General features: G+C 31.4%; 1 protein-coding gene, 1 long non-coding RNA gene and 1 pseudogene across 5 annotated transcripts; 1 reads left to right on the plus strand and 2 right to left on the minus strand.

The window, feature by feature from the left end:
• Positions 1 to 10,213: 10,213 nt before the first annotated feature.
• On the minus strand, positions 10,214 to 11,150 carry LOC150025985 (uncharacterized). The gene is made up of 2 exons (XR_016522883.1): positions 10,879 to 11,150; positions 10,214 to 10,725 (listed from the first exon to the last, which is right to left on the minus strand). It is a non-coding gene; the product is annotated as an uncharacterized LOC150025985 (long non-coding RNA).
• A 337-nt stretch (positions 11,151 to 11,487) lies between these two features.
• On the plus strand, positions 11,488 to 12,844 carry LOC150025986 (uncharacterized; annotated as a pseudogene).
• LOC137830082 (protein SEMI-ROLLED LEAF 2) lies at positions 12,811 to 21,479 on the minus strand. 4 transcript variants are annotated; one of them, XM_068637202.2, is made up of 20 exons: positions 21,351 to 21,479; positions 20,506 to 20,643; positions 19,905 to 19,979; positions 19,680 to 19,795; positions 19,402 to 19,516; positions 18,676 to 18,804; positions 18,476 to 18,523; positions 17,904 to 18,109; positions 17,592 to 17,788; positions 17,098 to 17,381; positions 16,846 to 16,992; positions 16,168 to 16,584; positions 15,913 to 16,062; positions 15,342 to 15,426; positions 15,116 to 15,240; positions 14,772 to 14,963; positions 14,559 to 14,693; positions 14,138 to 14,275; positions 13,503 to 13,709; positions 12,811 to 13,107 (listed from the first exon to the last, which is right to left on the minus strand). In XM_068637202.2, the coding sequence occupies exons 2-20, from the start codon at positions 20,638 to 20,640 to the stop codon at positions 13,009 to 13,011; spliced, it is 3,000 nt and encodes a 999-aa protein (XP_068493303.1). In that variant the 5' UTR covers positions 20,641 to 20,643; positions 21,351 to 21,479; the 3' UTR covers positions 12,811 to 13,008. The 4 variants fall into 4 exon arrangements, with proteins under 4 accessions (XP_068493303.1, XP_068493300.1, XP_068493302.1 ...); XM_068637199.2 differs by having other exon boundaries at positions 21,120 to 21,473; XM_068637201.2 differs by having other exon boundaries at positions 20,992 to 21,415.
• Positions 21,480 to 24,147: the final 2,668 nt, after the last annotated feature.

Below are 24,147 nucleotides of genomic sequence, written 5' to 3' on the forward strand. Positions count from 1 at the left end.
ACATTAATATAATTTTTTTCTCCTAAGCGACTCCCTCAATGCCTTATCACAAAGGCATATAATTATGACGCTCATGAATTTGTTGATCTTATGAGACATAAATGCTGACATTTTCGCCTCATTCCTTAAAGCATCAACACAACCTTAATGTATCATGCAAGCTTTATCACCAATACACCAAATTATGATGTTTTTGGCTTTGTTGATCATGTTAGCCTTCTCCTTTTGAGACATAAACACTAACATGCTTGTCACCCATTATAGCTTGAGAAAAATCTTGTTGCATCAAGATGACATCCATCTTGATTCTCCACAATCCAAAGTCATTCTTCCCAAAAAACTTCTTTATGTTAAACTTGGTGGTCATGTTTTCAACTATTTGACTTTATTTTTCTTATCCCCATAGACGTCTATTGTTGGATTCACAACAGTAGCAAGCAAGAAAATACAATAATAACATTGAAATAAATTGGGTTTTTGACCATGATGGGGTTATTTTTTTTTGTTTTTACCAAAATGGGGTCTGTTTAAAAAAAATTACAAATTTAGACAAGTCGTGCTAATTTGACACGAATTCATATGCACAAATCGTCCCAATTTGACACGACTCTGTCATGTCATACTGAAGTCGTGTCAACTTGCCACGACTTCTGCCATGTCATACTTAAGTCGTGCCAACTTGCCACGACTTTTGCCATGTCATACTGAAGTCAGCTAATAATCATTACTTCTCAAGCTATTTATTTTGCTAATTCACAACAATAATTCTCTATTTATTTTCCAAATACAATAAATTTTCATTTATCTATTTATTTCTAAATTCAATAACAATTTTTTTCATTTTTTAATTAATCAAATAATCAAGTTATTGTATTATATTACCGTCAAACATGATCCATACACGATTATCCAATTTTTTGTTCCTTAAAACTAACACTCTTAGAAAGTTATGTATGAAATTAATTTTTAACATTACATAACTTACTACCCAATATAAACAATAAAATAAAATAAAATTATGACGTGGCAGAAGTCATGTCAAGTTGGCACGACTTCAGTATGACATGGTAGAGTCGTGTTTAATTGGGATGATTTGTGCATATGAAGTCGTGCCGAATTGGCACGACTTGCCTAAATTTGTAATTTTTTTAAACGGACCGCATTTTAGTGAAAAGCAAAAAAAATAACCCCATGATGGTAAAATAACCAAATAAATCACTTTTATTAAGACTGGAAGGTTCTATATGCAGAGAGTCTCACAAGATACAATGTACTATACACACAACATTATCTATATATAGAACCCAAGGGTCGGAATAGCAAAATATCACTTAAGAAAAATTGTTAAGATGATTACAATGAGTCACACTAGACAATCTAACTAATCTTAACACTATTAAATTGTCTCAGTTGACGACATTCTATTTTCTTCCATTAGAAAATATCATCATTTTATTGAAATCTTCAATACATTATCGTTGTATATGATTTAAAGTCGATCATCACAGTAACAAATAAAATAAATGCTCATTCAAAAGAAATACATATAAATATAAAATAAATATAAATGAAGTGATATTCATCTCCTCCATACTTTTACTTCAAAATAACTACATAATTATTTACTTAAAACATTTTATATGCAAGTAAATAGATATTATTTATCTTAATTTATTATTAGAAAATGATGTCAAATTCTAAGTCACTTTATGCACAATAATTTAATTCAAATAATGTGTAACTGTATTTTTTAGCTTTATAAAATATTGGAAAAATTTAGATGTCAAAGTTTAAAATTAATTTTTTTAAATGTTAATATTTTACTTAACTTAAGTTTAAGAATTATAACATTATATTTAAGAATGATTATGTTGTTAATGTAGTCCATCATGCTTAGATTGAAAATTAAAGAAACGATTTTTCAAATAAGTTTTACTTTTTTATTAATAATTTATATTTGACTTATATATTAAGCTTAAGTACGAATATATAGATTTTATGTTACTACTTATGCAAGTACGGATATATAGGTTTTATGTTATTACTTAGTCTGAAAGCAACTTTCATCAACATTTACCAATAAATAATATTAAAATTATAAGATACAAATCCCGCATCAACATTTACTAATATATAATATTAAAATTATAAGATACAAATTTCGATCAAGCTAACAATGTTTTAATCTTTTTAAAATCACCTACATTCATTAAAAAAAATTTATTAAATAAAAATTAATTTTAGAGACCACTAATAATTAATTATTATATTGACTAAATTAGAGATCATTTTAGATACTAACAAAATTATTGGTTTTTAAACTAGTTTCTATTATTGATAAATAATTTTTAAATTAGTATCTAATTTGCTACTAATGTTTTAACTACCAATTATTTAGATTCTAAATCTGGTAACAAAAATCAAAGTTTATCAATAATAAAAACTAATTTAGTAATTATAGTATGGGTGGTCCGATAACAGATGACCTAATAAACCCAACAAACTATCGTTAAGATAAACTTTAAATGACTATGATATCATATTAAGTGAACTTTAAACCTAACCCAACTTATAAAATCAGTTGAGGTTTGCATTTACTTATATATTATGCAATGACTCACTTATATACTATGAAATATCACTTTTTAATCGATACGAATCTTCAACATTTTCAAATCATAAATAATGTTGTTACTCTTACGAAATTTTAAACCCAACTATATTACATAAAACATTTATTGATATCAATTGGTTTAAAAGAATTCAAACCTCTACGAAATAAAATAAAGAATAAGTTACATTAGATTAATAGATTAATCATCATAACTATCATCACTAACCATAAATTTGGTTGTGGAGAGAACTAGCTTTCCATGAGATTCTCAATCTAGAGGTCTTCATACAAGTTATAAACAAAATTTATATTTAAAATGTTCACACAAATGTCATATTATTACAATTTTGTACCACTGAAGACATATTCAAAATAATGCACTCACTTTGTCTTGGCCAATTGAAGGGTTTGGCAATTTTTTTCATTTTTAGAAGGAGAATAAAAAATCGATATTTTAAAGATTTTGTTTTAGACAATGACATTTACGAAACAAATTAAAGTTTTGCCTAAATCGTTTAATTGATGGTCCTTCTCCTCTTATACTATGTATTTCACATGCACATGCATTTGATCTAGTTCAATACATATATTTCTGACTTTTCTTTTACCTAATTGCGTTTAAGTTATTTAATTAAAAGTTGAAACATGGTCGAATCCATAAATGAAAAATGCTTTTGTGTAAATCAATACACTGTTTTCTTCTTCCTAGTCACGAAACCACTTCTATCACTCGATCTAATAATGTTAGGTTTAACTATAAAAACTCTTCTGAAAAATTTCCCTCTTTCTTCTAAAAAACACATTACTTTATATTTTGTTAGAGAGGATTACGTTCCACCAATTTTGAAGCTTTTTTTTTTGTGGTAAGAATCTTTCCCTCCACCTTTGCTCAAACACATAAAGGGTAAAAGAATAAATTTTGAGCAGGTAGCACAATTTGCTTATAATTGGTGAGATCTTGAAAAGGGCTAAAAGGTAATCAGGCATATCTTTGACTACCGAAAAGGATCCTCATCATTTTTACATGGTGGTGCATTGTTGACCCAAATAAATAAATATTTGATTTTAGCTCATGAGCCTTTTTTATAGACTTTTTAGAAAATTAGAATAACTTTTTTTTCTTTTTATTAAAATGATATTGTTTTTTTTTATAAAATTATAAATATAATGAAGTCGTGCTATCATTACATTATAAATAGATTATGTTAAGCCTAACTCAAACACTCGATATGATAGACTCGAAAATGACTCTGATACTATATTACAAAGTGAACTTTAAGTCTAATTCAACCCCATAAAACCGGCTCATAGGATTGAGGTTTGCATCCACTTATATACAATGAAAGACTATAATCTCTAGTCGATGTGAGATCTCCAACAGAAGTTGTATCGTATCAAAATAATATAAACTATATTTTAGTTTAAGTTTAAGTCGTGATATTTTGATGGGACTTCACCTTAAAGTATCAAAATTTTTAATATTATTTTAACATATTTATTTTTTATATTTGTAATGTTTTAAAAACAACCCCATTTTGTTAAAAGAAGAAAAAAACTATCACACTTTGATAGAAAAATAAAAGGCATTTTTGCATGTGAAAATTTGAAATGTGTTTGAAGTGAATGAAAAGATTGGAGAGTTAATTATATGGTTTTGAAGATAGGTGAGAATGAGCATTATGATTTGTGAGACTAAAAAAGAGATTTGGGAAGAGTGAGTGATTGTGAAAAAGTGGTTAATAAAATTAAAGTTAAGAAGGGAAGGACATAGAGTTCCCCACATTTTGGGATACAGACCACAGTCATGCAACAACAATTAAACTCCACCGCAACCTCTCCTTTCTAAACCCTTATCGTACTGGACTGGGCCCAACCACTCCAAAAATCATTTTTTTTTATTTCATGTATTTATCAATTATATTTTTTTTTTCTATTTCACTTCTAATAAAATTAAGGATGACTTAAAAGAGATTTAATTGCACCTACTTTATTTTTAAAAATTAGAATTGCATCAGGATCCAAAGAAATAAAGTTCAATAATTGTGTTTTGAATTAGATTTCAGTTGGAACAGGGGTTAATTAGCTGGTTCTTCTCTGTCCAAGCTGACGTATTATATATATATATATATTAAGTTGTTTTATAGTTTTCTTGATTTAGTGCTTTATTATCTATACGTATTTATAACTTTTTTTTATTAACACTGTATGTTTGGAAATATATAATATGTCCAGTGATTGATTCATGAAACTAGTTTTAACTAAAAAAGAATAGATTTATTAATTGTAGGTGTTGCGCTCACAAATAAAATTTATGTATTAATAGTTAATAGAAATAATAAATTACGTGATTTCAAACAAATTCTAATCAATAATAAAAAGAGTGTTTTAAATGAGTCTATTGTAATAACATGTTTAAGGTTATATTTTCCAAGACCTTTTTTTGTTATCTTATATACAATTTGACCAAACCGTGTTTTTTTAATAGTTTATAGCGCTTTTGAAAATTATTTTATTGATTTATTTCTTCTTTTAAAATTATTATACTTAATAAATTAGTGTTTTCCCTTTCTTTAGATAAGGAAGATTTTATCATAATTTAAGATACATGAATTAACATAATAAAAGTATTTCATTTACTTAATTATGTTATTATTTTTACTGTATACTTAATTAGAAATATTTAAGATATTGAATAATATAATATAAAAATATAATAACTAAAAACAAATAGTTTAAACAAAATAAATAGTTTTTTCTCAAAGAGTTAAGATTAATAAAAAAAATTAGATTGTAAATATCTCAAAAATCAAAATAAATTAAATTAGATATAAATTATATTTTAATGTGTCAGTTCTTATCATTTTACATTTAGTAATTGTTTCATCCGATAATTTTATCAACACTTATATTTCAATAAATTAACTTAATCAGATTTAACCATTCCTCAACTTTTTGCTATTTTTCTCAATCATAATATAAGTGAAATTGGGTAGAAATTTCAATTTTTTTATTAATAAAGTAAGTAAGTTCTTCAAATTGATATATACCGATAAAAGTTATTGATAAAAAAAAGTGTTTAATGTACTTTTTTTTAGGCATTATAAAACATACAAAGAGAAAAAGCTCATAAAACGGTAGGATAACTTTTCATAACTTTTAGTTAATAATTTTTTAAATATATATAAAAAAAGTGTTGCTGTCATTTGTTTTCGTCCAAATTTGTGGTCGTTCCAATTCTAAAGTCACGACAACTTGAAAGCGTTAAGGTGTTCCACTTCACAGGTAAAGTTGATCAGAATATCAGAGATGGGTTGAAATTTGGCTATATTATAATATTCTTAGTTTTTAGACATTCAAATAATATAAACAAACATTCTATTAATACTTTTTCGCTTTCTTTCCACACTAGTCAATTTATCACTATTTTTTATTTTTCTTTTTTATTTCTCTTAAGGTTCTGCATCCAGAAAAAAATCTGTTAATTTTTAAAAAATAAGAAAAACTGTTGGGCATTTTTTTAATGTTATTTCACTTCTATTTAAAGCTTTAGGACCCTGTTTCTTATGTTATTATTGGTAACCACTTCACCAACGATCACTTTTTTCTTTTTTGTTTACGTTCTCACAAGTTACATAAAAGTTCATAAAAGTATCAACCCTTAAAAGAGGAGATAATCATGCACCTAACATTAAACTTGATTTGATTATTGGAATATGACATCCATGTACGGTCACAATTGCGCTATTTTTTAAGAAGAAAAAATTGTAGCAACAGACAATGAAGTGGACCAACAGAGCATAAAATCAGTGAAACAAAAGAATGAAAAAAATAAAGAAAACCAATAGACGATCAATGGTATACAAGGAATAGACAAATTGTTTTTGCAAAGGGTAAACTGTATACTTTTACAATGAGTAGACGGTCTATTTTTATAAAAGTATGTTGTCTACAATAATAATAGACGGTGAAAATGGTGAACAACGAACAATATAAATAAAGATGTGTAACAATCAAAACTGAAAAAATAAACTGCAACATCCCCTTTCAAGCTGCATCATAGATGTTCACAAGACCAAGTTTAACAACAATGGTGTTGAAGCTTCCTGATTCAAGGGGCTTGGTTAGGATATCTATAACTTGTTAACTTATAGAAATAGGTAATAACTGGATGAGTTTGGCTTGATGATACAATTGATGAACATATATTTATTCACACTCAATAGTCTTAATTATAAATTATTTAACTATAATAATAAATAAATTTATTATTTTAATTAATATTCTTATAATTGGATTTATTTGGGTCTTAACTATTATTTTTGTTAATTTTGTATTTTTAGAGTAAATTATCCGGAGGAAGCATCTACTTTTTGAATGGGCCAAATATGCAAAAGTTAAGTTGCTTCTTGAACTAAAACAGAAAACAAATTCTAAGGAGAAGAAAGAAAATAAATTCTACAATATGTCAAAAACAAAATTGGAAGCAAATCTTCTGTAAAATACAAGAATTTTGAAAAATTGGAATCTGCTAACAAAATATAAACTATAATATTTTCTCCAAGATCCTTGGAGCAGAAAAGCCTATAAAAGGACATAAACATCAAGAAGAAAAGGGAGAACTTTATAGAGTTTTCTTAGGTTTTTTTTTTAGTATTCAAATACTTTTCTCCTTGTATAAAATGAAACTAAATTTTCTATGCTTTTCAAAAAATGTTTGTACGACTTCTACTTTTACATAGAAGAGAAGCCCAAAAGAAGTCGGCCAAACACAACATAGTTTTTAGTTTCTTTTCCTATTTGTAATTCTTTTGTTTGGCCTCCGCATGGAAGGCTAAACCTTTTTGGTTGATTCCTTTGTAATTTCTCATTGAGTTATGAGGTTTTGGTCAATAAAAGTTTCGATTTTTAATTCTCTATAGCAGTTGTTTTAATAGTCTAATCCTCTGGAAAAATGGTTTTTTGTGAGAGGTTGTATTTGAACGCATGATTGAGAGTCTTCCTTATCTTAAACTTTGATTTCTTAGTTAGTTCGCATTGTTCTAATTAATTTATTGGTCGCATGATTCAAGGGAGAGGAGATAAGTATTCCCATGGAGTATACACATGGAACAAAGTGGGTATTGATTAAACCAGTAGACACATGTTTTACTAGTGAGTTTCAGTTGAATAAAATTGGCGCATGTTCAATATGGTTTAGCTCTGTTGGAGGATTGAGAAAGGAACAATCTTTAGAGAACCTGTGAAGAATTCAATGGTGAAAGAACTTGGGGATTAACCATTTTTTATTTGTTGTTTTAATCTCTTTTATATTTTCTGCATAACTATCTTAACCCCTTTTTATTATTATTGTTATTGTTAACTTTTATTGCTTGCCGATAGATTCTAAACACTGATTTACTGATTTTACTTTTGGATTTGTTGGGAGACGACTTGGGGTCATTTGACCACAATTATACTATCATTTCTCTAGTGTTAGATAAGTCTATGCTAGAATCATATTAATTTGACAACCAAATGAAAACTATCAAAATCTATTTCTATATGTTTCTCACATAAAAACTAGAATTCTAAACTATGTGTTTGACAAATTGGTTATTACAATAAACAATAAATGGTGATTGGACATTGACGTTAATAACATTCAACAAATATGATAACAATTATATTTCATAGGTAATGGCCGCGAAAACATGGTATTCAACTTCAGATGATGAATGTGAGACGATAAACTGCTTTTTAGATTTCTAACAAATAAGAGAAGGCCTGAGAAAAAAACAAAAACATGTGATTGATTGTTTAGTCTCTAGACAAGTTGCTCATTAAGAGTCACTAAAACTCTTGGGTTGAAAGACAAACTGTAACATTTTTTACATGACGAAGAACATGTTGGACAACATGATAATGATGTAATATGGGTGTACGAGAAAACCAACTAAAAATTGGATAGAATAACTTATGTCAAGTCTTGTATTGGTTATATATAAATAATACATTGATATGAAGTTATGTCTTGCAAAGGAGTTCCTTCTTGACCATAAATGTAGAGCGGGATTTTATTGCAAGCAATCAAATATCTTCAAGAACATCAAGAATATACTTTCTTTGCGAAACATGTATTCCGTTACCAGATTGTGTAACTTCAAACCCAAGAAAGTACTTAAGCTTTCCTAAATCTTTAACTTTAAAGGTATCATTCAATTGTTGTGTGACACATTGCATGGTAGTCATGAAGTTTCTTGCAAGTATTATGCTATCCACATATACGAGCAAGGCAGTGAAAAAATTGGATATTCTTTTAATAAACATGGAATAATCAACATTAGATTGAATAAAACCAATGGTTTTGAGGAAAGATGATAATTTGGAAAACCATTACCCACTAGCCTGTTTTAAACCATACAATGATTTGGTTAATTTTCATACCTAACCTGGTTTAGGGACTTCCATACTTAGAGGAGGAAGCATGTAAACATCTTCTAATATCAAAATGATTATGTATGAGATTAACAAAGTTGGACAAAGCTTTCCTAGTTTCAAATTTATTTTTATAAGAAAAATCCAACTTAACGATTGTAGTCACAAACAACAGTTAGAAAATATATATGTTCATGTATAAATGAAATGTCAAAAGGTCCTAAAATATCAACATGAATTAATCAAATATATTTAGTGAGCGAGTATAATTTTGTGTGAAAATGAGTTTATGTTGTCTAGCAGAAAAATAATTATTTATGTAATATAAAATTTAGTTAGAAGGATGTCCTAGTCTGAAGTGCCAAATATTCTCATTTTGATATCCCTTCTTTTGTCTTTCAGAAATTGAATTAACAAGATTTATGTACACTTTTTTCTCATTTTCTTGTAGGATGTAGACATCATCATGCAAGTTAGTCAATTCAATCATCCTCAATGTAACAATGTCTCGAATGATACAATTCTCATAAGAAAAAAAATTAGCGTGCAATTAAGAGAATCCATGATACACTGTACAACATGTATTTCACATGTATAGGTTTTATTCCATAGAAACTAGCAAAATTATGTATAGAATATCTAACATGATCTGTAGCTCCAATATCAAGAATCTAATAGTTCTCGATTTTTTTATACTTTTCTCTTAGTTTTTCTTAAAGTAGATTCACTGGTAAGACTATTTGCGTTGTGTATTGAATCTCATTTAGATTATTGAATCAATTTAAAAATTTGTTGAACCTGGTAGTTATCATTCATCTTCATATTTTAAGTGCTAGTTTTGGTCTCGTTCATGATAACATTTGCAACACATTCATATTTTTGGTTGTACCATGGTGAGAATCCATGTTTTGAAAAACATTCTTAAGTAGTATGGTTCATCTTATGACAGATTGAGCATTGTTTCCCATAATTTGGATTTCGACCTCTACATCTGCCTTGTGGTTTCCAACTCGTCTTCTCTTGTTTCCATTTGGTTTAATTACTAACAACATTGATAAAAGACTTGTTTTCAATGACTTCAGTTCTGTTTAACTATCTTTCTTGTTAAATACTTTGTTAATATCGGACAACGGGTTTAAAAGAAGAACTTGTGTTTTGTCAATAGTGTAAGTATCATCAAGACCCTTTAAGAAGCAAAACACATATCCATAATCTTTATATTTAACAACAATTTTAATCAAATCACAAGTGCATTTAACTTCATAAACACATTGTGGCATCGACCTTAAAGATTCAAGCTCCTCCCATAATATCTTCAAAATCTGTGAAGAACTTAGAAATGTTTCTCTCTCCTTGCTTCATTGAATGTATTTCTTGAAGGATGTCTGAAATCCTAAAAAGATCTCCATTGGAGAGTCTTTTTCTTATATCCTCCCAAATATTTGTTGCATAATGAATGTATATCGTGCTTTGTGCTATTTGAAGACTGACTGCAGGAGTGATCCATGAGATTATCATCACGTTACATCTTTCCTATGCTTCATAAAGAGGTGCATTTTGTTCTAGAAGCATTGTGCTGCCATCTACAAACTTGAACTTGTTTTCTGATAGTAACGCACATTTCATGGCTCTACTCTATAAATGATAATTTTTCCCAGTGAGTTGTGGACTAACCAAAATTATTACAGGATTTTCACCTAGATGAAGATAATAAGGACTTGATGGGTTTTGAGAAACATTCATGGTGATATTGTTCATGATATAACAAAAATGAATAAAAGAAGAGCAAGAAACAATCTTGATAACAAGAAAAGAAAAGAAAAATTGACAGAAGCAAAGCGAGATCTAACCTGCTCTGATACCATATTGGAAGATGACACCCATGGATGATCTGAGTTGTGCTCTATGCCAAGGAGAAAAAAATTACAACAACAGAAAATCAAGTGAACCAAAAAACAAAGCATAAAACCAGTGGAATAAAAGAACAAGAGAAGAGAGAAAAGAAACAAATAAGGAAAAAAAACCACTAGGTGGTCAATAGTATATAAAGGATAGACAATCTATTTTTACAAAGGGTACACATACTATCTTTACAAAGAATAGACGGTCTAAAGTAAACGGGTGAAAATGAAAAACAAAGCAACGTAATAAATAAACAACAACCTATATAAATATAAATAGGGATAGATAATGATCAAAACTTATCAAAAACCACAATATTGATTTCCATGCCTAGGTTCTTTCACACAAAATCACCTATGATGTTCAAGCCAATATGTGACTCCTTAGAAAAATAAATAACAAATCCAAGATTTCTGTAACATATTTATAGAGTTAATTTTGACCATGGAATTGATTCTAGGTTACATAGTGTTGAAGTGAAATTCTTCAAAAGTTGAAATGGTAACAAGTCATATATATAAACAAAAACTAAGAGGAATGGTAGTACAGTTAGATAGATGGCAGCACTGCGATCCGAACAGAAAAGACATGGTGGGGAGCTAAGTGAAGGTTTGGCTTGGAAGACAGAGGAGTGAGGAACAGTTTATAGAAACCCCATTCATGGAGATGGACCTGACAACTTTTCAATCATTTGTTTTTGGTTGGCATCCCTCGTTAATGATGTCTACTAGGTAGGTCCCTTGCACCATAAACTTCTTTTCCTTTCTATATTTTGTGTTCTTGCTTTACCCTTCATCAATATATTCTCCCTTTTCTCTATGTTGGCTTGCATTTTCATTATTTAGTTTTTTGTTACCCACCACTTCACTTCCCTCCTTATCCGAGATCTCCCTCTTGGAATCACAACTTTCTCATCCATTCTTCTTTTGGCATTTATCCCATATCGGATGTGGAAGCAATAATTCCATGAATGGAATGATACAAGATGACAAAATAAATAAATTATTTCATTTCCATGCAGGACCACTTTAAAAAGATATACACTTTTATTCAATAAAACGTTGATACACTGCTCAACATGTGTATTAGCAACAATATCTAAACCCACCATTCCATATTGACTCATCTCAGTTCACATAAGTACTGTTCACTGTTCAAATTTTAAATAGTTATTTGCTTAGTTTTAAAAAGGTTATATGTGCTCTTATATTTGCTTAGTTTTAAAATCAGTAACTAATTACTGATTTTTCCCTATTAGGAGGAATACAAGAGAACAGAAATACAACTCTAAAAATAGAAGTTTCAGCAGAATATGGTGGTAGGAGTAACTGCAGTGCTCCTGTACTGTGAGTTCACAATTCACAAGCAAAGAAGGAAATTGCACCACACTTGCCTAAATTAATTAGTAACTGATTGATACAACATTTAAGGTTTTCCTCCACTCAACAGAGAAAAACTGTTAGTTTAATCCTTTCAAATTGCATAATATCATCTTTCAAAAGTTGTAAAAAGTAAATGTTGCAAAAACAATCATTTGGTAACAGACCTTTAAAAGAGCTGATTTAATGTCAATCTTTCAAAAGATTACAGCGATAACACATGTAATTTTACAAATTCCAAATTGAAAATTGTTTAAAATTACATGTGTCTACTGCATAAAAGTTTGAAAGAAAAAGAAAAGTGAACTTTAGAATCGCAAACTGCACATGATCCTGATCTTCTTTATGTATGCACTGTGGCAGATTTTGACTTGGGGAACACGTGCAACCAATAATACCCCTCCACGAACAGGTAGTACCCACGAGAGTGTTGCAGTGCATTAATCACTGGATTTACACAAAATAGCAAGTTGCAGTGCAATTGACTCCAAAACAGTGTGAAGGACAAGCATGTTGGCTCCCACATAAAGAGTAGATAGAATTTGTCTTTCTACAATTATATATATCACTGAAGTCAAAGTACTGGGATTTACCTACTAGTCCTAACAAGGACCGATTCAGATCCTAGAAACTCATGTCTGGAAGAGCATTTAACGTTAGAACTATACACAACAGACGATGTAAGCATGGAACACCTATCTAACACCCAGCAGCCTTGAGGAAATTGTCAAAGGGGCTAGCAGGAGGTAGCCTCATGGGGTCCCTTGCCAGTTGGCCATACCCATCACCATTTCCTACCTACAAAAGTAGTAACAAGTATAACAATGTCAAGACTGCATTTAAAGAGTTGGATTTATTTTTAACAGAACTCAGTGTTTTCTAATAGCACAAAATATATTTTTGGTACATCTAAACTTTTTCAAAATTTGATTTCAATCTCTCTCAAATTTTTTGTTCCCTCTAATTTTTGAAATGCATAACTTAGAATCCTTCAAGTGGTTTAGACAACGCTTCAATAAAGTGATGAAAGGGATTTTTAAATTAGAGACTAAAAATAGACAAAATATTTTAGAGGAACTAATAATATCAAACCTTAAAAATTTTAGAGGAACCAAAAACATTCTTTACCCTTTCTAAACTAAGTGGAATCATGACAAATAATGATTGCACTATCCAGTATTATCAGAACAAACCTTTTCAAGTGCTGAGTTTCTAACATCAGCAATTGCCAGAAACGATTTATCAGCTGCTTGGGTGTAATGATTCTCAAAGGCCAGCCAATTTGAAAGCTTCTTCCTTGCAAATGTCCCAAGTGATTCACACTGGCTAGCCATGGTGTTGTATGGTAGGGGCGAAGTGGAGACAGCTGTTCCTGCCACTTGACCGGCTACCTCTAAAGCCTACAAACAGTGCATAGATTGTTGAGCTTGTAGGAACAGTAATCATGCGTAGCAATCAAAAGCACAATTCCAATTCCATTTGCATTTTGCGTACATTGACAAAATAAATAGGCATGAAAGATAAACTATGGGATATTAACTTCAAAGCATTTCACTTAAACTCGCCCCACTCCACACCTACACTGTTTGGTTCATATGGGAAAGTAAAGGGAAGAAGGTACAAAGAAAGAAAAGAGAATAGAAAGTGAGATGGTTTCTTAGTTGTTTGTCATGACATAGGCAACGTACATAGAAATAGTACCCTCAATGATACTTTTTCCTTTTTAATTCAAAATGCTAGCCACTCTCTCCCCTTTCATCCTGAATTGGGGAGAAAGGCAGGAACACACAAAAATGCCTTATACACACATGCAAGACAAAGAATGTACCGATTCCATAAGTTGTCCAATGCTGATAACATGAGGTGCGGAAGGGGATACAGGCATCTTTGGAATAAATCGAGAAAGGTCAGAGACAGATGCTTCACTGATTGTGTCATCTTCACCTGCTGAATTTAAGGGAAAATCCTGCATACTCGGGAAAAAACCAAACATATCAATAGATTGGTATTAAACTTCCTTTTCATATGTTCAGAAATAAAAGTCACTTTCTTTATTAGCCAGGAAGCTTTCAGTCAGCATTCCTAGAAAGGGCCAAACAGTCAAACCCATGATGCCAAGACATGGCCTATGACATTTTTTAGCTATAAAATATAATGTCTTGGAACACATTTTGCACTATTTCTATATGCGTGCGCACATAAACACACTATATCTACTGGCATCAAGCACAAACTCAGAAATAACATACCCCATCAAATGACAGTGACTCCTGGGAATGAAAAATTATTTGATTTTGATCAAGCATTGACTGTGGACCAAACACAAATTCTTCATCAGGCTTGAATGTCTCTGACAGTAGCGAAGCCAGTTCATCTGCATCCAGCTTAAGAAACAGGAAAACACAAGAAAGTGAGAATGGGGGGTTATGAACAAAATATGATCCCTGCATATAATGTAATACCTCAGTAACGCTAGATAAATTATGAACCAAAGCATCCTTTATGGTCTGGTGACATTCTCGTATTTTGTTCTGTAACTCTGATAATATTGAACAGGCTAATTGATTATCAGCTGCAGTACCATATTCTCTCACATCCACATTGATCTTAGCATATACTTGATAATCATCATCGATACTCAAGAAAGGATCAACCTAGTTATAAAAAAGTAGGTAGTTGTCAAGAATCAAGATACATAGTTCAGATTGTGCATAAAAATAATGGCTTTCTATACCATCAAAATCAGTGCAGAATTCCTCTAACAGGCATTAAATAGTGTAGCATCAGAACCACATCAGTTACTCACATCAGACAATGGCAATGACGCAAAAACTTCATTCACATCATGAATCTGAAATATTTTGCAGGCAAATACCAGCATGCCAGCAGACAACACAAATACAGATCTCTGACAAGCTGGGGGCATCATTCCTGCCAGAATGGGTACAACAGTTTCACATAATTTTTTTCTTTAAAATTTATAAGTATTTAAAATTATAAATAGTCTACATATGGAAAAATGAATGTCATACCATTATTTTGGTCCAACAACATAGTCCAGAGAGATAGAGGAAGCTGGAAAAATCGGATCACTAGGTTATCTCTGTCTTTCAGGTTCTGCAACATTGAAATTGGAATTTTTTTAACAACCAGTATAATATATATGGAAGTAGATGGCAGAAAGTGCAGTGAAGATTGTGATTATATTCAGTTTACTATGAAAATGAGAACTCAATATTAGCCGAGGGCAAAAGCATAGATATATTCACCTATAAGGCAGGGCACAATCAGCCAGTGTTAACATAATACCAGTGGACCGGACTAAATTTGAAGAGAAAATAATTTAAGATGACAAGTTCAACAAATTTGTAAAGTTTGATAGAAGCTTTGACATTATTTTTTTACCAAAGTCAGAGTCAAAGTCACAGATAATTCAGTAAATTACACTTACTGCTATTTTTCTATATTGAAGATTAACTTTTATTGGGAACTCAAACAAACTCAATTCACCATGCATGATCTATCCAGAAGCAGAAATTCAACATAGAAGAAACTACTGGGATACAAAAAATGACAAAGATACAGAGTAATACAAATACATACCTTTATGCGTAAAACTATTAGTGTCAATATGAATGAATGAGCTATAGCTTCAATATTTGAAGGTAAATTATCAGGAAGATTGGCTTGAACCCAAAAGGCAGAAAGAAGTTGCGCCATTTGATCTTCTGTTAGTTTCATAACATATGATTCCTGAGAGCCCATTCAATACCAAAACTTAGTAGATAATAACATTTTACTAGGTAGAAATAACCACAATTAACAAAACCTATTGAACGAAACCAATTAATTACTTACCGTGTCAGTCAAACTAGGTGATCCTGTAGCCCTATCAATGATAGAACTGAGTTTGTAAAAGTTAGGGGAATTCTTTAAGCCACATCCCTGCTTCCAGTCTTCTGCTACAATATCCCTTTCTTGGCAGACACCATCATGAACAGTATTCCCATGATTTTCTGCCTTGGTGCTATCCCTATTTCTGCGGAGTTTTTCAAGTAAAGCTGTGATTGAAGCAGATGCAGACACAGAAGCAGTATGAGAATGCCTTTTGTTGTGTTGATCTAGATATCTTGACCGCAGAGAGGAAATTTCATGTGTATGGAAGGAACTTGGAAAAAGAAGAATGCAAAATATAAGGTGTGCTCCGACACGAGCCTCCACATCTGAATGCAACATTACTTTTAGGAGTTGCACAAAAAGAGCTTCAGGAAATCCCTAGAAGGAAGCACGAAAAATTGATCAAACAGATCTATTCAGTATTCCAATATTCCCCAAATAAACAAAAGGAAAAAAGGTTTATCTGTTCGAATTTCAAAGTATAATCAAGACAATGCCCCTTGTCCCCCTCCCTAACATGTAAAACTTTAGTGGTATATATAATCATATTTTGTAAACTATGACACTAGATATTCCAACTTCAATTTGCAGTGGACATAATTTGCTATAAACAATATTGGATCAACAAGCTTCTCTCACCTGCTGTGACTGTAAACGAGTTAATGCTAAGGTGACTGCACGAGCAAGGATGATCAAAGATCCAATGGTAGCTCTACCAACAACACCAGATTGAATATTTTCTAGGCTAATCGCCATCAGGTCAAAAAGTGGCTGGGCATCAGTGACCTGACCAATGAAGGAAAAAAAAGTAGTTTAGTAGCTGTTGAATTGAAATGCAATGACCAAATTAAGTGTTTTTTTGGAACAGGGAGGGGGCATTCATGAGCCTACCCCATTGGCAATTTCTAGTAAGCAGTCCTCAATAGAATTTTGAAGTGAGATATTTAAGTTCAACTCTTGCTCCCCAACAAATTCACTGGAAGCTTGGAGGCTTTTCCTAAGATGTCTGCAAAGGTCACCAACAAAACCAACCTCTGCCAAGCCCCTCCCAGATCTAATTTGCATAGCTAAAGATGTGGCAACCTGTACAACACAAGTCTTAAGTTGAGGATCATTCATGACATTTTTGTGGTCCAGATGATGTATCACAGAAGCCAAAATAAAGCGTTGATTCCCTGTTGAAAAAAGGTGAGAAGAAAAACATTATTATGGAACAAGAATAGAAGATTCTATAAAAGACACTCATATAGTATTGCCCACGGCTCATTGCAGTTTCAAAATAATGTCCAAATGTTTTTAATGGTAAAACATGAAATTTGACAACATATCCACTGGTTGATCTCTTTCTGAAAAGTGATTGTGTCAAAAGTGGAGAGGAATAGTACCCGAGTTCTCCATGAAGTAGGCCATCCTGGATAAAACTATCATTGCTAACCCTTTCTCAGGAGCCCAATGTTGTCTAAAGTCAAAGTAGACGAACATTGGATCCAGCACACGACGCATAGTAGTGCTTTCCTTGGCTAATTCAACCATTCTCTGAATACATATCTGAGCCCATATTTCTGGTTTTTCAATTTCTTCTCTATAATCAAAATAAATTAAAAAGGGAACCAAAGAGTGATTAAAAGAAGTGTAATAGACAGAGTACCACATATATAAATGACCTACACTGATATAAACTCTTGAATAACATATACCTAGTCAAAAGGGAAGGATCCTTTATTTCTGGTCGCGGCTGTATGATCAAGCAACTAGATCGATTGTCATTAGTGCCAATAACTGAACCACTCCGACCTTCACACCGGATAACCTCATCCACCCAATTATGATGTGTCTCTGCCCTGACATCAGCCTCTTCATTTTGTCTACTCCACTCACAGTTATCTAAAGTGGTATGAACAATCTACATTTTGAACAAATGAGTAACACTATCTGACGGTAGAGACAAACAAATTCACAATGCAAAATTCAAAAGCATTTATTGATCAGAGAAAATACAATATTCTAGTAGCATGCTTGCTGGGTTTAATTCCTACTCTCCCACTAGCGAAAACATCAAACTTTCATGAAAAATGGGTTTATTATCTTTTAGACATGAAATTGAAAGCATCACAAAACCTTGGATGGGTAAGAGTCACAGATATCTTCTCCACCCAGAAAATTATTTTATCATATTTTCGCCTCATTTTTATTAATTGGAAATGTGCCTTTTCATGAATTAAAACACCAGAATGGTTTCAATGTGAAGCATCTTTAATTTTATAAGTACCTCATCAAAATCTACAAAAATGTGTGAAAATTCAGCCATAAACCAAACCTGCCAAGAGTAAAGGAAGTCAGTTAATGATCAACGTGCCGCAACCACGGATTTTAATGTGAAAAAAAATATTGGAAAGCAATTAGCGGCCAATGAACTTAAATGTAAAACATCATGAGCACAAAAAAAAATCAAAATGAGCCACAAATTACCATTGCTGAAAGGCACTGCAAGCTTGATGCCCTCAAGCAGCGCTTTTCACTTGCTTCACCATGATCCCGTGATAGCATGGATACTTTCCGCACCAACTTTTCTATGTTATATGTATACGTAGAATCCACCTGTCTTGTCGTTGTGTCAAAAGCATGAATATGCATCACAAATTCACATCAGCTTATTTATAGTTTGGAAGAAAGTAGTAGGAGAAACCAATCAATTAAACTTTATTAGAGAGACCAAATGTAATACCCAAGGAAGGACTATAGTTATCATTAAAAACAGACAAAGCCTAGCACACTAGCAAAAACTAGTTCAAGTGCATCAAAAGCATGGGACATGTTAATACACCCCCTCACACCGCGCCACCTGAGATTAAGACTATCAGGTTTTATTACCATACAAGAAATAGAGGTTAGGCTTAACTCACTCCCAAAAGTAAGCTCAGGAAAGGATGATTGACCAAGTCTTATTAGGAGTATTCCAACCATATTCTTAACATGAAACATTTTAAAAATTGTCAACACACTTTTGAAAATCACCAGAATGAATACACACTAAATTTTAGTTGTATACATAGACATTGCGTCTAGTTTTTTCTGTGTAAAAGTAAATAAATCCAGGTAAACATTGATCCCACCCAATTACAATCATATCATGCACAAACAACAAATGCAAGCAGCCATACACGTATCTTAGGGTTGTTGGATTGTATAATTCACCTGACAGTAGATGAACCTTGATAAGCACTGGCAACCAAGTGTCTGGATGGTCTCATCCTTAGAATAGCTCAAGATCTCCGAAATTACATTAAGTACATCAACAGCGAAATATGCTCTGTAATATGCAAGAGGTAGACAAGAATCTTTTAAAGATGAATCACAAAAAAACTAGCCAGTAGATATGAATATCATTATTATAATAAATTAATGGAAAGAATCCATAACATATCAATTGTTTGATAATGTGGAAACATGCTAATTAATCATGAGAAACTTACATCTGCACCTTACAAATGGAAAGCAACTTGTTGAAGGATTCCATTATAATATTGACCATTTTGATGTGCTCAGATTTTAGTTCTCTGGAGCACCTTTCTTCGAGATATTTTGCAATCTAGCAGAAAGAGCAGAAATAGTGAACTTCAACAATGGATCCTTCCTGATTTTCTCTTTGTTTATAAAAGGACTGACAAATACACATGCAAAATAGAATAATAAAATACCTTTGGAATCCGGAAAGGGTTTTTTGCAGCATATTCACATAATTTGATGATCTTCCTGTCACTTGGAGGCTCATCCTGACAAGAGTTAGTTGAAACATGAATACAGTGACTGGATTTCTACTTCATGTACAAATGAATGTATAGTCAAAAGACATTGCCATAGAATAAACTATATTGATTCGCCTACAAACATTCTGAGTTTTTGATGATCACAAATTTATTTTTTTTTTGCATTAGAATAAGGGATAACTGAAAACAATAAGGTTTCCTTAGGTGCTTTTGGTGCCATTATCCAATCAGAATTGGAGTTTCAAAAGTTTTGTCCAAACAATAACCCATAGCAACAATGTACAGAAGTAACAAGATGGCTCAATTTGTATGCTTCAGATAAGGGAAACAATAATTTTCTCATTCCAATGGGTATATATAATGAATCTGTGAATGCTAGATTCTACAATATATTTGTTTCGTAAGTGGTCATACTGGAGAAAAATGAGCCATTGGCTAAACCAGCTGCAATGGTGGTGAACAAAGAAGTTCAAAGAGGTTACTACTTTCATTTTTTTGGAGGAAAAAGAGTGTGATAAGATAAGACACTAACAGGGGACTTAGGGAATATATCAGCAAGCAGTTTTCTGTATCTTTTGACCGGCTGGCGTGATCTTGACCTCAAAGCAGGACAGCAAACACACATGTTCCCACATGCTGGGAAGATCTTCCTAGAGATGACACCCATTGCCTGCAATTCCAAACACGAGAGCAAAATGTAAGCAAACCAAGCTAAAATACCCGACAAAAAAATCCAAAATTAACCAGAAAAAACCAAAAAGCCCTAATTAGTCAACCCAAAAAAAAAAGTCAAACAAAAACAAAGAAAACTAGAATAAAGCCAGGATCTAAAATACAAACTCAGTAAAACCCGAAAGCCAAAAAATGGAAGCACACTGAAACCAAAACCATTTACACAATAAACAGCAACAAACATGCCCTGTTTTTCAAAAAAGCACAAACAAGAGGAAACCAACCCACCAAGAAAAGAATAAACAGAGCAGAAACAAGCACACTGTGTGTAAAGAAGGAAACCAACCACACCAAAAATTTGCCAGTGCTAGCAATTAATAACCAGAACAACAACCACCATGTTCCAGATAACTCCAAAGAAGATGGAAAGCAACAATGAAAAGTTAGAGAGAAGAGAGACAACAAAAGCAGCACCTCACTCAAGATCTGGGAGCAGAAGTGAGGACAATGAAGAGAAGAAGAGTAAACAGTAAGAAAGAACTACAGCGAACAGAAAACAAAGATGGCGCGTGGGCGAAGACAAGTTAAGGTGAGACTATGTCGTGTTTGTGTGTTGGATTGGATGCGGAAGATCACGTGATTGTGTCAGGTTGAACACAAATTCATTTTCCTTTTTCTTTTTCTTTGGCTGTAAAAGCTATGTACCTATGCTCTGCGTTTTCAAACAGTGTCAGAAGAAGTTCCAAAAGACACACCACAACAAGAACTCTATTTAAAATCGTTGTTGGACAAAAATTTAAACACTCTCACTGCACGCTTGTGGAAACTGTTCTCATTAATTTTTTCTATTCAACTTTATTTTGAAGCTACTGGTTGGAAATTTTAGCGGTAAGTGGACAACACGCGCAACTTATTCAAATTAAATACTTATAATCTCTGCGATTATCACAACTATTATGTTCATTAAAAACCTGAAAGTAGTTTTTGCTTTGAATATAAATAAATTCTAATTTATTATCTAATGCATTTTAAGCATAAGTTTTAATAATTTCATTTATTATTTAGGCGAACCGTTATTTTGGTCATACAACACTTAATTTTTGTTGTCTCTGGAAACCTTAAAAGTATTGAAATTTATAAAAAAATTAGCACGTTGCTTTTAATGATTTGAAATGTTGGCACATAGCGGGGCAAATTTGGTTTTGCCAGGTCCATAAGAGAATAAATACATATATATATATATATAATATATAATAGGAAAAGGGAAAAAGAAGAATGCATTTTTTTCCTCAGACTATAATAATTGTTAATTGTGTTTTTTTATTAAAATCATCGAAGAATTCTTTGACTTGTTTTGGAAAGGGCTATGCCTTACACACTTTGATGCAATCACATGAACACGGTCTATCTTCATTTGTTTATTTTGGAGATTAGACCCACCAACTTAGATCACATTTCACTATACTTATTATTTTATCAAATCAAAATAATTGGACTTGACTTAGTCAATTTATATGATTTTTTTTATTAAACTTGATTTTAATTAAATAGTTAGAATTTTAAATTGGAATTTAGCCCACATTAAATATGAAAATATAAAGGAAAAACTTTCATACTTATTATCTTAAGTTTTCGATAAAAATACTTTATTGACTTCATTATATAAAATGTCAAAAATTTATTGGTATGGAATCACTTCGATATTTTCGACCATTAAAAAATATCTCAAAGAAAGACTGAAACTTACTAACTAAATTTATTTATTAGGTATTGGTACTAATTTACTTAAACAAGTTTTTCAATTGGTGATAAAAGGTGAAAACTAACTAAATAGAAATATTGTTTTAGTGCTCAAACTATTCATTCGTTTGTAACAGGTTCCTGAGTAGAACAACCATTAGTACAACAAAGATATTTTAATAGAAAAAGGTATCTTTTTCACTATATTAATTATGAACTCAATACTTTCTAGCTGCAGCCATTTCATTTAAATCAGAACTAATCAGTAATCATGGTACATAATTATCGTCATGATGAAAATGTTATAACTATAAAAAGCAATAAGATGAATAAAGGTGAAGATAGTATTATACCGTACCACACGGCAACACGCGACAATAATATTGAACATCTCATGCGTTGAGTTGCTTAAGACTAAAGAATGTTTCTAATAATGCATATTTAGTTGGTGTTAAAAAAAGTCATTTAACCAAAAAAAATTGACATATTTTATTAATCTGACTATATTGGATTGTATTAAAAAACATATTATTTTTTCAATAAAAGTAACTTATTGACTAATAGTTTAGCAAAAAAATTTGAAAAAAAGTGGTACTGAATTATTTTCTGAAAGCTATTCACTCTTCTTTCAGGTTGATCTGATTTTATAATTCCAAATGATGATAGTAAATATATATAGCATTGACGAAATAAGAAAGTTATTGTTGGGGAAGTGGTGCATGGGTTGGGGTTGGGGTCCAAAGGCTGACACCATATGGGATTTCATCACTCAGAGTTTAATGCATTGATGAGTATGTTGTGGGCCTCTCATATTGGGTCCCATAATAACCCAACACACAAAATCTAGACTGGGCTAAATACTTTTTATTCAAATCAGACAAATAAACCAGACACCATTAACAGAGCCTTCTACCAAATGGTCCCACTCCTAACACACTACTTTCAAAACTTTCTTTCCATCAATGATTCTATCCAATCATCCAACCCACACCAATTCTCAATTCAATTAATACCCACAATATCAACATCCTCTGGAATTTGGTACATTAAAGTAACAGACAATGAAACAGACAGGTAAGAAAAAAACAGTAAAAAATCAAATAAAATTAAAGAATGTAAAATAATAACATAAAATATCTAAAGTAGCACAGTTCATCACCTGACCAACTTCAACTCAGTATTTACTTCCCCTTTGTATTCAGTTTTGTGAAATTTTTGCCAGGCTATTTCCAGTACATCAAACCAAGGAATTGTATTTTTAGTCTATTTTCTTCCTACTTTTCTTTTTAGTCTATTTTCAACACAACAAACACAATTCAAATCCAAATCCGTGTATAGGCTCAATATAAAAGACAATATTTAGAAAAGTTGTTTTTAATTTAATAAAAGGTAAAATCATCAGGTTAAAAATGACAACAAAAGCAATTATAAAAATTTATCTCTTTATATAACAATATAGATTATACATATAATCAATTAATAAAATAATTAAATTTTCACAGTAATCTCCAACACATTCTAAGTAGCTCGGATTCACACCAAAGAAATGTAAGCTCCTTTAAAGCAACTCAGTTTTAAGAGTAAAATAAGCAATATTTGTCACTGATAAAATCAATATTCGATATCCCAACACATTCATACTTATAAATGAAATAAAGTATAAACCGCTGATTTTCTCGTTATCAACTAGGATACCTCCTTTACGTTTCCCCATTTTAAAATACCCAAATCCTGAAGGGAAAAAATATTGAAACGTAGACCC

This window comes from Phaseolus vulgaris, chromosome 7 (genome assembly GCF_051622355.1).
Source record: "Phaseolus vulgaris cultivar YP4 chromosome 7, ASM5162235v1, whole genome shotgun sequence".
In the NCBI taxonomy this organism is placed as follows: domain Eukaryota; kingdom Viridiplantae; phylum Streptophyta; class Magnoliopsida; order Fabales; family Fabaceae; genus Phaseolus; species Phaseolus vulgaris.